The sequence below is a fragment of the Neolamprologus brichardi genome, chromosome 17, assembly GCF_056152115.1.
Source record: "Neolamprologus brichardi isolate AB-2024 chromosome 17, ASM5615211v1, whole genome shotgun sequence".
In the NCBI taxonomy this organism is placed as follows: Eukaryota; Metazoa; Chordata; class Actinopteri; order Cichliformes; family Cichlidae; genus Neolamprologus; species Neolamprologus brichardi.
This window is the reverse complement of record NC_142120.1, coordinates 26,448,785-26,464,769: the sequence shown is the minus strand read 5'-3', so window position 1 is coordinate 26,464,769 and position 15,985 is coordinate 26,448,785. Positions and strand designations below refer to the sequence as shown.

Genomic DNA, 15,985 nt, shown 5'->3' with positions numbered 1-15,985 from the left:
TTCATCTATATAAAATGCTAAATGAAAGATTAAAAATTAGAGATATTTGTATTTTATTGCTTCAGCCTTGGCATTATCACAAGTAATCAAATGCATTTTTCAGATTAAGGTTTGATTTGAAAGAAATAAAACTGAGCAACTGGTGTTAGGTCACCCAAAACAGTTAACACAGCCAATAACATGGTAGATGCATAAAGTAGAATAGTATGATAGAATCTGACAAAACAAAATAGCTCGAAAAGGAAAAAATGTCTCAGAAAAGTTCAATAAAATAAAATAAATATAGGAAGTCTAAAAAGTAGCAATCTAAATCTAAATAGTATTCTAAGTGGGTTATGAAAGCTGTGACATACCTTTCCCTTAAAGAAAGAAGCTTGTTGATTTTTCTTTATTAGTTATTTGTTTATAAATAATGTAGTATAAATAACCTGCAAGATAAAGATCAAGAAATGCAAGGCAAGCAGAGTTGAAAGTGCAATCGTATATGAGGCGTAGCATGGTAATCTATATTTTCAAAATAAAATTATTTTTCATATTTGGAACGTTGCTACGGATTTTATTTTGACAGTATCACCCGGAAAGGTTTTCATAACAACATTGTATGGCATCCGGAGGAGGTTGTCAATTTATCTGTAGAATTTTTATCTGTTTAAATTGTTCGTATCACTGGTTGTGATGGCCACTTTAATACTATTTAGTAGTCTCTCAGATAATTTTTACTTTAGAGTAGTTATGCTTTTAGCTGGTTATCTGTTCCTAAGCTAACACTAGCTTGTTTGCTGACGTTATGTAGCAAATAGCTGTGGGGCAGCTGTCTGAGGGTCGCGGGAGCCCGAAACGCTTTGAAACGTCAAGGCAGGAGTCTTTGTGTTCACTGTGTTTGTGTTCCAGCAAACTGCAGGGCGTCGTAATTAACTTTTTTAGTCAGCCAAATTAAAAACATTTTTCTGTTTTCCCCCAAGCTGCACGTCTGGACGAGAAACTTTGTCTTATGTCCATGCAGGCTAAAACTTGAAGTTTGCTTTTCTTTAGTTTGAAATGCTCATGTTTAACTGTCCAGGCGGCACCATGGCTGACGACCCACAGAGAAATTTTCGCTCTGCATACTACGAGAAAGTGGGTTTCAGAGGAGTGGAGGAGAAGAAGTCCCTGGAGATACTACTCAAAGACAATCCTCTGGGTGGGTAACGGAAAATTATCGCTCGTGCTAGCATAGGTAGCATAAGTGTAAAGTCTCTTGCTAGCTAAGCGTCCGCACTACCATGACAATAACAATATACCTGTAAGCCAATGCTATGCTATAATTTAATCTTACGAACAGTTTATTAAAGACACCTGTTCAGCTACTAGCAACTGAATGCATTTAGGCATGTAAACATAATCAAGATTACCTGCCGAAGTTCAAACTGAGTCTTGCAAAATGAAGAAAGGTGGTTTAAGTGATTTTTGAATGCTGCATGGTTGTTTGCATCATCTGATTTGTCATCACCGGAGTGGCACAGGTCACTCAGGGGTTTGCAGAGAAAATATGCACTGTGCAGCAGTTCTCTTGGTGAAAATGCCTTGTTGATGGCAGAAGTCAGAGGAGGATTGCCAGGCTGCTTGAGCTGATAGGGAGGCAACAGTAGCTTAAAGAACCACCCATTGGAACTAGTTATGCAGAAGTGCCAGCAGAAGGTGTCACTCCTGTCAATTGATAACAGAAAACGGAGACTCTAATCGTCATGGGCTGATTGGAATTGAACAGTAGAAAACATTGTCTGATCTGGTAAGTCTTGATTTCTGCTGCAGCATTCAAATGGTAGACGGATGGATGGATAAAATATGGTGCACATAACATGAAAGCATGCATCTTGCCATGTGTCAGTGGCTCAGGCTGGTGTTGATGGTGTGTAATGGCTTGAGATATATGTTCTTTGCACACTTTGGGTCCCTTACTAACAACTGAGGAACGTTTAAATGAAGGGCACCTTCTTAGTCATGTTGCAAGTTTCCAAGGAGGAAAAACATTCCAGTCTTAACATGCCAGCTGGATGCTCAAGGCAAAAGCTGAAGGAAATAAAAAAATTCTCCCTTAGATAACAAGACTGTGTTGTGACTGCCTCCCCCCTCATTCAAGACCACCTGTGTCGACCGAAGATTGCTGACTTTTGCGTAACTGAGTGAAGGGACACTTTGTCTTGGCTGAACACGGAACACACACACACACATATGCATGTACGCTGACACCTTTTTGTTTTTTAAATAACTTTCTCAGTGACCAAAGCTTAATCTATTGATGTTATGATGCTATGCTGGCTTTTTTCATGTTTCCCTTTTTTAAACTTCATACCTGAAGAGTTTTGCTCTCTTACAGATTTAGAAAAGCTAAGCACCTTCAGTCAGAGGTTCCCTCTTCCTTCCATGTACAGGATTCATGTGTGGAAGGTACTGCTGGGTAAGAATCACATGCGATCAGGTGTTCACCCTGTCATCCTCTTCAGTTGTGCAGATATGACTAGATGGGTAGAAACAAAAAATACTGGAGAGAATCACTTAGCTATTGTACTGCACTAGACTTTAATTTTTTTTTTTTTAAAACTATATTTAAAATATTCATTTTCAGTAATTGTGATTTGCAGTATAGACATATGCAGCCATATGCAAGGCTAAGAGCTGCATGTAAACACATGTTTCGTTTACTTCGATTTCTCTTGTTTGGAACGTATTTATGCTAAATAGGTTAATCCGACCAATACAACTGAACACTGCACTCCTTTTTAAAATTAACTCAGTTTTGTTAAATGTGTATGTATACATTTCTTAACTAGAAGTCATCTGTGCCTGCAGGCATCCTACCTCCACACAGTGACTCTCATGCTCTGGTTGGGGGCTACAGGAAGGAGCAGTATCAGGATATCCTGGAAGCTCTGGAAGTGATGAGATACATCAACTCCTCCACACCCTCCACCCATGTTTACTTGCGCATGTTCCAACTGGAGAGCCAGACCCTCCCGCGATGCTCTGAGACTTCACTTCCGGTAAAATAAAGTATATCAGTCGATAATAAGCAAAAAGTATGGAAATTTGTGTTTTGTCACATATTTCTTTCTTGTAACAGTGCTTTTTAAGAAGAAATAATTCTCACACTGTTCGAAAGCCTGTTTGTTTCTCCTTAAATGGTGCCACATTTGTAAAGAAAATGCATTTGTGGGTTGAGCGGCAGAGTTCAAGATCAAACAAAAGATCATAGCAACAAAAAGTACATCAAGCAAGAATTCACGAGACAAAATAAACAATTGAAATTATAATGTCATGCTTATAACATCAAAAAATTGGAAAATAAAAAAATGTGATGATATCAAACTACAGAAACAAAAGTCTGGATAGTGACTAAAACAACTGCCCAAGAACAGTCACAGGTATCACAGATGGTTTATTTAACTGTTGTTGTTGGTTTTTTTTTTTTGGGTGTGTGGGGAGATGTTGACACGCGAAGTCTTGGTTTTGCAGTGAACAGGGCCAATCTACAGGGGTGGCATGGTGTGGTATGTGCCACCCTAAAATAATCTTTTGCCACCCTAGTTTTACTTATGACAATGCTGTTGATTAAAATAAGCTAGCATTAACAATTTGAACTTAGCTACAGTTAACATTGAATCTAAATTCTAAAACGGAATTTATCCCCTCTGGTAACCTTTTCCTACTAGGTTTTTATGGGGAGTTTTTTGTGTGTGATGTTTAGATCAGTTGTGTTAATACAGTATGTCAATGAAAAAATAGCTGTAAATTCAGACATGTGAGATTGAAAATAATGATACTAACCAAGGCATTGTCAATCGTATTACACACATTGTGTGTCACACACATTCCCTGAGTAGATACCCCTAAAACCTATGCCTATTTTTATCTTCTTCTCCTGTCCTTAAACAAACTGAATGTAAATCTACATGCTGCCAACGGAGAGATGCCAAACTGTGTTTCATTGTTCTTGTAACAGTGACAATAAAGATTCTGTTCTATTCAATGAAAGTGTTGTTGTATAGCTGTTTGATCGTTAAGAAACAATGACCACATAAAAAGTACAGATTTTATTTTAAGTGTTTTTCTCTGGGTCTGTATTGTTGATATGTTTTCTTTTCTTTTTTTCTTCTTCACCAGGATGAAGAGAATGAAGACTTCCTCTCCATCAGCCGAGCCATGGAAGAGATTGTAGATGATCCTGTTGACTGCTACTGGCTCGTAAAGTGTTTTGTCAATCAGTACCATACAAAGTTTGGAGACTCAGTACCTCACCTTGTAAGTGTTTAATGTTTAGTTTTCATCATTTCACACCACAAGAAGATTGTTGAAAAAGGACAAAGCAAAAACTATTAACAACATAAGCCTCATTAAATGGTTACATGAAGGTGTTCAGTAGTCAAATGAAGTAACCTGGGCTTTAGCTATCTAAGTGAGCCCATTCAAAGTAAAGGGACAGTCTTGGTAACATATGGCCAGGTGTGCTGTCAGCACAGCAGCATATTTTACAAAACATAGTTTAAATTGGAAAAATATGAAGAGCTTTAATATACAATGCAGGTGATACAATAAATTGAAATCCCTAATCCTGCTTCATAGTACAGGCCTCAGATGTTGACTGAAAAAAAGAAAAAAGACAATGGTTAGAAAAATTTCTTCAGTTAAACTAAATCATTTTCTGGATAGTTTTGGTCACAGAAAGGATAAATTGCAGTAAGAATTGAGGACAAATGATGAGAACTAGGTGATGAAAGTGTGTTTATGTAATTTCTTTTCCTGTACGTCAGTTTTTAATAAACAGTGTGAATAAAAGACTGCTCATCTTTGCGAAGTTTAATAATGTTGGAGATAATGCTGCGTTGATAATGTACCCTCGCAGCTGTGTGCATACAGACAGCTGTTCTGCTGAGTCTAATGAGTTTTTTTAAAGGCTGCTTACTTTCTATTTAAGGCGAACTGTCAAAGTAGAGCTGAGGCCCATGCACGTGTGCTCCGTTTCACACAATTGAGGATTTTAAAGCAGTGACAGCTGTACTTACATGCAGTGTTGGGGAGTAACAGAATACATGTAACGCCTTTACGTATTTAAAATACAAAATATGAGTAACTGTATTCCGTTACAGTTACCGCTTAAAAAGGTGGTATTCAGAATACAGTTGAAATAAAGGGATTACACGGCGGTCTTTTCCTGTTTCATATGTTAGGCTATATCTTCTCTATTTTTTTGGTAATTCCACGCTGGTGGAAACCCAAACAAAACACCCATTAAGAGGCTCTAATGCCTGTGTCTCAATCTCGCGGCTCACGTCATCTCTACTTGCAGCCCACATAATGACATGATGAAATATTGTTAAAAATTATTGTTCAAAAAATTATTCAATATGAAGGCAATAGACAGAGTGTTACAGGCATAGGCCTAAAGAATGTAGCCTCATGGGCAGTGTAGTCCAGTTGTAAGTAAGCTATTAAGAGTCGACTGTAGACTCGCCTCTCTCTGTCTCTCGATAGCAAAGTTGACCCAGACAACAAAGTAAAGCTAGTTTTCGGCTACGAGCCCGACACAGAACCGACGTATTACTACGGTTCGGAGCTGCGGATCTGTTTTATATCCGCGTGATTAGTTTTCCATATGAGATCGCTGCAAAAAGTGCAGCCTTACCTAATGTCCACCTACTGTTACTCATTTTATATTAAGATTTAAACATCTAGTTGATATTGGTATGGCGAGTAACCTTCAGTAATAGTAATAAATCACACAGCAATAGTACATTCATGTAGTTGTAAAAAGCATGATAATATATTAAGTAATCAAAAGTATTCAGAATACATTCCTCACATTGAGTAACGTAACGGAATACGTTACAAAATACATTTTGGGGCATGTATTCTGTAATCATGTAATCTGTAGTGGAATACATACACCTTCCCAACACTGCTTGTAAGTTTATAAATTTGTGAATCTACATATTTTGATGTATTTTTGACAGAACGCTGAGACACTGAGTGAGAGTGTATCTTGGTGTAACTTCAATTTGTACAATCTGTATAATGCATAATGGTAAAGTTCTCATGATCCATCAATCTGGATCACAAAGATCTTAAAATAAAGACTTTGTTATTTTCCTCCCGGGGTAGCCAAAGAGCCTGGAGCATTATCTGAGTCAGGAGGAACCTCGACTGCTAAACCATCTGAAGAACAGCGGAGCCCTGCATCAGCTACCCTACAACCTCTGGTTCAGATGCTGCTTTGCTGGCTGCTTGCCTGAATCCAGTCTGCAAAGGTCAGTTAACTGTTCACTCCAGAAGCTGCTCATTTCACCATCTTTGGATTGAGCCAACAAAACAAGGATAGCTGAATTCTCATAAGCTAAAGGGTATTCTTGCATTTCTTTAGCATGAAGTCATGGCAGCATGGCAGAGAACTTTTATTTAGGGTTCCACATTGTGTCTTACTCAGAAGGCTGCCGGGCATCTTTTCTTCATCAACCAAAGTCACAATTTACAAAGAATGGCATGGATCAACAAGCCGTGTAGCAACAGCTGACTCTACCCAAATGTCCATTTACAGGAACTGTTGAGTTTGTCGATTTCAGTGTTAATGAATAAGCAAACATCGTCAGCATAAAGGTGCATGAAAGCTGCACTTTGTCCGGATTGTCTTAACTGTTTGTCAAAGCGCACAGTTACTGCGTCATAGAGGTCACCTGAAGGCCAATTCATGGTTTCCACATTCTCAAGGGTTTGTGGAGTGTAACCCAAAATTTACTTCCAGCATAAAATGGATTTTTGTGTTGAGGACAGATTACACAGATTTTGGAGGTACTTTCTCATTTATATACAATTTATTTACAGACCCAGAGAATAATGATACGCATCGAACAAAATCAGTACTTGTTACGTTGTCATTTATGTATTTTTATTAGCTCCACTTTCCAAATTTTTCAAAAATCAAATGCACTATGTGTTATTCCATAGCTCTTGGCTCACCTTGGGAATAATCTCCACTATCCTACAGCCTTAATTAGTAAATGCGAAGTGACAGCCAGGGACCCCCCAAACCAATGTAAATTCAAATCCAGGCTCTTTTATTGGTCTGATTGTGGTTTTCCCTTGTCTTTAGGGTGTGGGACAAGGTGATCAGTGGCTCGTGTAAGATCCTGGTATTTGTGGCCCTGGAGATCCTGCTCAGCTACAAAATTATCTTGATGGGCATCAACCGGCCAGAGGGCATGGTCAAATTCTTGTGCAATGTAAGTATAAGAGACGACTGTGTCTCACAGTATGGGTCCAACAATACCTGGATTCTGATAAACAATAAACACTCCAGCCTTGGTTTTTGAGTTAGTACAGTAAATCAGATGCAGATACAGCAGTTACAGTTGGCAGGATTTGTAGGCTTTTTTCTGATGATATAATTTTGGATGAAATAACATTAAGATAAAAAGAATGTACAGGTGATTAGTTGTTCCTAGTTAATATTGTGCTAGCCTAATTTGGCCTCAATTAACATGCCCAAAATCTGCAAATTCATTTTTGGATAATTAACCAACAAGTTTTAAATACACAAGTGAATTTGATTGATGTGCACTAATACAATTTAGGTTTTTTTTTTTTTTTATATCTTACTTTATAAAAATGCAGTTCTGCTAGTGTGTGTTGCTAACTTCCAGCTCTGTGATCCATTATTTCTCTAAAACAAAACAAACAAACAAGCAAACTGTCCACTGGAGTCAGTGGAGATGATCGGACTCTTACCAATCGGGTGCTCTGATTCGACCCATTCAAGCAGACGTCGCAGGTTCTGGTTGTGACTGAATGACACTTTGAATGTATAGAATGAGTGAACACATTTTTTAATAAATCTGTTTCCTTGTGCTGTAGTTCAGATAGGTGAGAGACATCAACTGGTGCACTGCCAAAACACCTGCTGGAGTGTCAGAATGTAGATGTAAAACTAAACTGATAGCACTTGTTTGGGTCACTGGGTGTATTCAACTGAACGAGTCTCATGGTGAACTGGACGTCCTTGACCTAACAGGACAGATAGATGTACAGTTGGACCCCTACGTTGTAGCTTTTCAAGTGCAGACACATATTCTCTCCTAGTATGTGCTTTGTATGATCTTTCCCTTCAATCTCTCTTCCAGATACCGCAGGAGAACACAGATGCCATTGTCACTAAAGCCATTGATTTGTGGCATAAGTACTCCGGCACCCTGATCCATGCTATATAGCAACACTGAGCCAGACAAGGAAAATATCTGGAACCAGAAGTAATCTTCTTTCCTGAAATCCACCTGGACTCCCAATGCTTCACTAAGACACTGCAGCACTCGCTGTCCACGGGGCTTTGTCTCTACATAACTGAACTGAACTGAACACTCATCATGGCTGCTTTTGATAAACCAGGGGACCCTTTTCATACTGTTGATTTTCCAGGTTTCCCCTGCGACTCTGGCAAACCATTCTGGTGAAAGAGACTTGAGTTGGTAGTGGGTGGGGAAAAAACAGACGAGGCTGTAACTTATTATTTTTTTAATAAGTTTCTTTCTTTAAGAAACTGCATACATCATAGAAGACTCACAATAAATTAATACCCACATGCAGGTCTTTCTGCTTTACAAAAGAACATTTGAAAATCCTTTTAATTTATGTACATCCTCTTAGAATTCTGAGAAGAGTTTTCTCAAAACATTTTTTAAACACGTACAAGCGACAGTAATATTACTGACTCTTGCATACGCACACACTCAGATACACAATCATAACCCACGCAGCTCGTTCTCACCAATAACATGGTAAAAACCTCCAATTCATGGACCCAATCTTAAGTGTAAACCATTAAAAAGGGAGAGAAAAAAAGGCAAATCGTAAGGTGGCAGGATTGACGCGTTTCGTACCAAAAAGGCTCATGTCAGACAATAAAAGGTGAAATGCAAACACAGTTCTTCTTGTAATTCAGCAGAGAGCTCAGTAACATTTTACTGTGTCTACAGATAATATTCTGTATCAAATAAACAAGGTTATTTGGCAACTTTGAAATCCCTGTAAACACGCCTGTAGGCACAGCGACACAGTGGGTTACTGAACTCTCGATACTCGTCACTCCAGAATTCTCCATTCAAGGTCACGGCTTTCACAACAGGTCAAGTTGCTTTGGTTTAAAATGGGAATCTGAAGTTTGAAAAGTGTTTGAACACTCGAACGCAGCCAACAACTAGATTAATGTAAAAGAGAGAATCTGACATTATTGCTCAGTGGATTGATGTGAAAGTGTTTGGAGACAGGAATTTCCTTTTGTTGTAGAGAGCACTCTTGGACTTTGATTAGAATTTTAGGGCAATTTGGCTTAAGCTTCAGCTGCCTGCAATAGTACACACTTGTGGAATGTTTTCATGCCTCTGGCAAAGAGAAATTATTACTGAGATGTCATACGTGGAGTAAAATCAAGCTAACACAAGCATATTCAAAGGAAAAATTCTGCCTGGTGAGAATATGGTACAGGCATGAAAACAGTGAGAGTGAAATAAAGACCCTGTGTTTCATCTTTTACTGTCCCCATCCTGTAAAATTGGCACAGATTCTGTGTTGGACCTCCAGGAGCCTTGTTTAAAAAAAAAAAAGAAAGAAAAAGAAGTGCTGCAAAGTAAAGATATCACCACCTCTTCATCATAAAAAAAATACAATTAAAAGCTTTTGAATATCAAGAAGTCACCAAAATCTCCACAGAGGGGAGACAGTCATAGATCCGTCCATCTCAGTGTTTTTCTCCCGTTTCCTGTAATGGCTCAAACTCGTGTGATGAAGCCAACCTATCAGTTCGAAGTTGATGTTGGAAATCTGTAGCAGTCTGAACACTTGAGACTTCTAAGGGATTTTAAAAACATGGCTGAGGTCTCTGAGCCGACTTACGGCCTGTGAAACCTGTAGGAAGAAACCAGGAAGAGAAAATGAGCATGTTTGAAGAAATGTTCTTTATTCTGACACAATGAAATTATCTAAAAGGAGACAAAGCAGTCAGGACATCCTCATCTGACCTTCAGCATCATCGAGGCCTTTTCTTCCAGAGCACTGCTGCTCACTGGATATTTTCACTTTCTCAGACCATTCTGTGTAAACTACAGAGATGATTGTGCAGGAAAATCCCTGAAAATCTGAACTACTCATAGCAGCCTGTCTGGCACCAACCATTTAAAGTTACTTAAACTACTTCATTCGTGAGCCTTCAACGTCCTTTGTCCAACGTATCCACTATCCCTCCTATGAAGATGTCAAAATCATCTCGGCTGCAGAGTAATTTGTCGATATCCTGCTAGGTAGACTAAAATTCAAAGCTAGGTTCTACCCCTAGGTGCAGATAACTAGAAAAGCATTTATACGAAGGGCTGAAGGAAGACGCAAGGGTTTGGCTGATCGTACCCCGGGTTCAGATTGTAAGCGACGAGACTCATTCGGGGTTTGTTTTTGATGGCTATGACAGCTGCAGCGAGGAGTCCACCAGCAGCGCTAGCTCAGATGACAGTGAGGATGAGGTGGCACCCTCCATCCCTGCCAGTCCGCCCATCAAGAACGTTGGACAAGTCTACACCTACCCTGATGGAAAGGCTGGAATGGCTACCTGTGAGATGTGTGGAATGGTCGGTGTATGAGATGCTTTTTACTCCAAAACCAAGAGTTTCTACAGTGTCCCCTGTTCTAGGGAGTTATTCTTCAAATTTGTAAGAAGCTAGCATCTTGGCAAGACTCCAGGCCAAACCAGCAACAGAAAAGGACAACATGGTGAAGGCCCCTGTCAACTTTTTCAAGCATGGCTCCATGGGAAGCCTTGCCTCCAATTTTGTCTCCAAGAAACTCAGCTTGAGCTTTCCCTCTGATATGCTCGCTTCTAATCCTGCCCAGTCTGGCCACTCCCAAAGAAAACCTCAACATATTTAACTTTGACACCTCCAGTTCAGCCTCCTGTCTTTTTGTCAGCGCCACCATCTCCAAACCACACATCATAGAAGATCTCACAGTGTGTAAGAGCACAGCTCCCCCTCTTTTCTGCCATTGCTCTCGAAAACTGAGAGGAGGGGAGGCAAAAGAAGAAGCCAAAAAAAAACAAATGATGAATTAGAATTTTTCACTGAGCAAATATTTGACAGGATACCCTGAAAGGAAAACCTTCACTTCCAGTCAGCCTATATTTTTAATGGCAACACCAGATTTTAGCACCTGTGACTTCAACATGATTCTACCAGTATGTTAACACCTCTGCTGGTTTACTTGCAAAGTAGGAGAAATTGCATTTGCGTAAAAAAACAACAACTAGGAAAGTAATTTGAAGATTTCACACTTGGCTGCTCATAATTATGGGCTTAACAATCTGGAGGCAGCGCAGCATGGTACAGCTACAGCTGACAACGTGAGGCTTTAGCTGATAAAGGCTGAGGCAGCTATAAAAGTGTAATCAGACTTCTTAAAACTACTGCTGTCCATAGCAGAACTCCACCATGACCTTTACTTTGGCACCTTCCCCAACACACCTCATTTAACAAAAAGGCAAAACAAAGAGTGCTTTGCAGTTTCGTAAGGCAGCTCATTAGCTGTTCTGTGCAACTTTTCCATACCTGGTCAAATGACGGCTCGACTCATGCACCTCCATCTCTGTGCTTTTAAACTCATTTAGTTCCTTTCTAATGGCAGCCTGAACAAAGAAACACACACTTAGATAAAGCACACTAGTACAGATTACTTGAATCCAGTCTTTGTGAGAAATGAACCTTATCTGTAGCTGTTAGCCGAGTCCACGGCTTGTCTGCTCTCCTGTCGTAGTCCTGAGCCTCGGCGACCTCCACGTAGTCACTGAAGCGGATGAGGATCTTCGCCTCTCTCAGCTCCTCGACTGTGGGTCTCTGGCTGAGCTGAAAGGTGGATAAACAGATGGGTGCTGTCCAATCAGCATTAAGTAACTTGTGCTCCTCAGTACAGTTAACTTTGTCTTTTGTACAGTTTTGTAAAATTTTATAAAAAACGTCCCCTTTTTTTAATACCAGACCTTACATCCTTACATTCTTACGAACCAGGAGAGTAAGTGGCAGCCAGGTGTTGCTAATCAGATGCACCCGATTAATTAATTATCAGTAAGTAAGGAATGTCTACTAAAGCAGAGGTTTTCGTAGTTTGCTGGTCTGGACTTTCAGGTGTGTACAGACAAGGACAAAATGATTAGCCCCAACTTACAGATTTCAATTTTTTGATGTGCTTTAACTTTATAATTCTTAAAACACATAAAATCATTAAAACTGCGGGTTGCTGTCCAATTTACACACAGTATAAAAACTTCAGCCAGAGTTTGAGCTGTAACTTGGGAAAGCATCATGCATCAAAAGAAATCAGTTTACACGAGAAAAAAATGCTTATGCTTACTAAGGAGCAGATAGACATACAAAGTTATCACAGTGTCAAGAACTGGAGTGAGAAATTTACTGAAATCCAAAGCCACACAGCACATAGCAAGCCTGGCAGAGGTAGGAAGTGAATGACTTTAAAGACTCTGGAAAGAAAACTAGTGAGAAATCTGCCTGATCCTCAGAACAACTGCCAACAAGTGACCAACTTAGCCAAGTGAGGAACTGTTGATACTTCAGTGCGTCTGGAACTGGGAGTCTAGTCAAGGAATCATCAGGAAAGAAGGATATATGAAGATTTTCAAAGAAAACCTCAAACAGCAGCAAAACTGGATCTGCACCAGTGCTTTGTTTTCCAACGCGACCATGGCTCAGGGGGTTGGGAAGCGTATCTGTAACCGGAAGGTCGCCGGTTCGATCCCCGGGCTCTCTGTCCTGGTTGTTGTGTCCTTGGGCAAGACACTTTACCCTACCGCCTACTGGTGTTGGCCAGAGGGGCCGATGGCGCGATATGGCAGCCTCGCTTCTGTCAGTCTGCCCCAGGGCAGCTGTGGCTACAACCGTAGCTTGCCTCCACCAGTGTGTGAATGTGAGAGTGAATGAATAATGGCATTGTAAAGCGCTTTGGGTGCCTTGAAAAGCGCTATATAAATCCAATCCATTATTATTATAACACAACAACAACGCAAAATACATGTCACTCCTGTGAAGATCTACCTCCAGAAGACTGAAATAAAAATTACTGACCGGCCTGCACAAAGCCCTGACTTGAATCTCATTGAAAATCTGTGTGGTGAACTGAAGACCAACAAATCTGGAGAAGCTTGAGAGATTCACCAAAGAAGAATGACCTGGGATTGCTCAGAAGATGTGTGAGACTTGTTGAAAACTACAACTCAGTTCAATTTTATTTATATTCACCAAATCACAACAAATGTTGCTTCAAGGTGCTCTACATTGTCGAGGAAAGACCCTACAATAATACAAAGAAAACAGAAAACCCCAACAATCATGCGGCCCCCTGTAAGCAAGTGCCTTGGCTACAGTGGGAAGGAAAAACTCCCTTTTAAGAGGAAGAAATCTCCAGCAGAAACAGGCTAAGGGAGGGAGTGGCCATCTGCCACAGCAGGTTGTGGTCAGGAGAGGAAGACATGACAAAGATGATGAAATGATTAAATACAGAGTGGTCTATAACCACGTAGTGAGTGAATGACCGTAGGCTGTTTTTAAAAGGATACACAGCTGATTGTTAGCATCAGCTAATAACTTTCAAATTCAAATTCACCCCCAGCTCAGACGGTGAAATACTTAAATACATTGTCAAAACCCAAGAGCTACATCTCAGACTCTACAGGCCTCAATTAGCATGATAATGCTAAAATGTATGTCAGAAGAAAAAACCTGAACAAGTATGGCTTGTTTGGAAGGGTTGCTGGGATAAAACCTCTCCTCTCTTTAAAAGAACTTGTGGAACAATGTAAGTAGAGATGTTTGGAGAAAAGCAAACACATATCAGCACACACCAACAGACCAGGACTTCAGTCCATGGAGGTCACGCTAAAACAAACACACAGATTTATGTGCTCGATAATCAGAATGACTGTTGCTGTGTGGTGGATCATCAGATATACTCTAATTTGACGTTTACTGTGTCAGGTGTTCTTTATTATTCAGTAACAGAGTTGTGAGATGCGACTGCGATGGAGACGATCTTAGACACACACAAAAACTACTTCTCAAAGGGTTGCAGTCTGAAGAGCGGTAGGTTAGTCTCCAAGGCAACCATGTTCATATTTCTAGTTGGGGTTATGAACCATCTCAGCACTGATTGATCAAAGACACGCTGTCCACATCTTCTTTGCCTTTACCTTTCTCGACAGATGCCTCTTGATCTCCCTCTTCTCCTCCTGCTCCTCCAGATCATTTCGAGCTGCAGGAAACCGCACAGAAAGCACACACACTCACACACAAATCATTTTTCTCTGTAGTTTTTTTCTGTTTTTCCTACATGTTATGCAAAGTGACTTACGTTTCAGAATGTTCCTCTGTTCTAGCTCCTCTGCTGTCGGCCTTTGACTCAACCGTCTGAATAAAGGGAAGGAAAGCATCTATTTTAGGAAAGCTATTTTTATATGATTTTAATGTTTATCCGTGCAAGCTTTCAGATCATGCTTATTGCTCTCGACATATGCAAAAGAGATTTTACTCTTGTGGACAGAAGAGCTGGCTGTGCACGGGAAGTCTTTTTTTCTTATGAAGCAGTATTTTGTGAATTTACTGAGTAGGTACTGACTCAGAGGCACTGGAATAGCAGGATGACAGATAGTGACTGAGAACAGGAGGATAAGAAGCAGAAAAGTTGCCAAAAACCCTCCAAAAAAAAAAAAAAAAAGAGGTGGACAGTGCAGAGAGGCTCAAAACATCAGCCAGAGGAAGATAAAGATAAAGATGATTCCTCCAGAGCCGGCTAACAAAACAATACCAACTAATGTCAAGATGTGGAGTTCATTAAGTAATACAAGCAGTTGCCCACTACAAGTTGTCCTAATATTGTAAAAACCTACTAAGTGGGACCAAAGATATATGTAGGGTAATGGCCACGGCCATATATTACAGCGAGTGGTTATATAAGATGGATATTTACTGGAGTAATGATGTAGCTAAGTACTGTGTGTGTGCTTTAGATTTTAGATCAATTTCAGTACATTTCATACATTTCTGTATATAAAATATGGACTTGCCACTATGATATCAGACAATATTAGAGTAGAATTTTGCAACAGCATGGATTGCGATAGAAATATAACCAAGATGAACTCCTTTCTGCGACTGAAATTAGCTACACGGGCTGTAAACATGGCTAGTTTTGCTAGCGAGGCAACCTCTGGTCGTGAAGGAAAAATGCTTGTTCCCAACTGGTTGGTGGAGGTTGATGTCAGTCACTGAGAAAATTACTTCTAACACACATACAGACCAATCAGTGAGCCCCTGGCCACCACCTGTTGTTAGAGGAAAAAGTGTAGTCCCCAACCGGCTGGCAAAAGCCTCTTTATGATTACTTTGGTCACCAGCATATTGCTGCAGTCATAGTTTGAATGGAAGTGACGGACTTGTCTATAAAGACTGACAAGCTGCTCTTTGAGCCGTAGTGGAGCTGTGAAAACACAAACTGGAAATGAAAACTGGTAAAATAGGATTGTTTTACTATTTGTATATTCAGCAGCAGTGCACGTGTTCAGCTACAAGCTAAAGCGTTCTAAAAAATTTACAGGGCTCCTCTTGGCAAAGCAAAGTGTTTGGCACAACCTGATTCTGCTAGCTAAAGCTGTTGTACAGGACAGGGTAAAAAACAAGAAGAACTACAGGCAACCCTGGATATTTCCTAGCTACCAAAGTAATCACTCTGTTTTCTCACATGTTTTTGCAACCGGAAGAAACAGGAAGCACTACTAATGACTCTGGGAATACACGCATTTTCCAAAAAACGGTGGTTGTGTCACGTGTGATGTGATATGATGGACAACTCTTGAGCAGTGGGCATTTTTATTAGAAACCTCATTAAAAGTTTGGCACTTTAAAATAGGACTGCATGTGAC

The 15,985-nt window shown here is 40.0% G+C and overlaps 2 protein-coding genes across 6 annotated transcripts in view; one reads left to right on the top strand and one right to left on the bottom strand.

The window, feature by feature from the left end:
* Positions 1 to 501: 501 nt before the first annotated feature.
* tbc1d7 (TBC1 domain family, member 7) lies at positions 502 to 8,602 on the top strand. 2 transcript variants are annotated; one of them, XM_006797844.2, is made up of 8 exons: positions 502 to 617; positions 1,061 to 1,180; positions 2,357 to 2,437; positions 2,830 to 3,020; positions 4,141 to 4,278; positions 6,136 to 6,281; positions 7,121 to 7,250; positions 8,148 to 8,602. In XM_006797844.2, exons 1-8 carry the CDS (start codon positions 602 to 604, stop codon positions 8,232 to 8,234), a joined length of 909 nt encoding a protein of 302 aa, XP_006797907.1. In that variant the 5' UTR covers positions 502 to 601; the 3' UTR covers positions 8,235 to 8,602. The 2 variants fall into 2 exon arrangements, with proteins under 2 accessions (XP_006797907.1, XP_006797906.2); XM_006797843.3 differs by having other exon boundaries at positions 502 to 1,180.
* Positions 8,543 to 15,985, bottom strand: part of phactr1 (phosphatase and actin regulator 1) — a 45,546-nt gene continuing 38,103 nt past the window's right edge. For 3 of the 4 annotated variants that reach the window (XM_006797847.3, XM_006797845.3, XM_006797846.3), the window contains exons 9-13: positions 14,419 to 14,474; positions 14,258 to 14,319; positions 11,763 to 11,903; positions 11,610 to 11,686; positions 8,543 to 9,924 (exon numbers count right to left, since the gene is read on the bottom strand). In XM_006797847.3, coding sequence (XP_006797910.1) covers positions 9,909 to 9,924; positions 11,610 to 11,686; positions 11,763 to 11,903; positions 14,258 to 14,319; positions 14,419 to 14,474 — 352 coding nt within the window. In that variant the 3' untranslated portion in view covers positions 8,543 to 9,908. The other variant, XM_087830392.1, reaches the window with a different exon arrangement.

Excerpts from the sequence above, each read along its gene's own strand:
- tbc1d7 (XM_006797843.3), top strand. The coding sequence starts at position 1,039 with ATGCTCATGTTTAACTGTCCAGGCGGCACCATGGCTGACGACCCACAG. Across the intron at positions 4,279-6,135 it reads GAGACTCAGTACCTCACCTT|CCAAAGAGCCTGGAGCATTA; the intron begins GTAAGTGTTTAA and ends CTCCCGGGGTAG. Across the intron at positions 7,251-8,147 it reads TGGTCAAATTCTTGTGCAAT|ATACCGCAGGAGAACACAGA; the intron begins GTAAGTATAAGA and ends TCTCTCTTCCAG.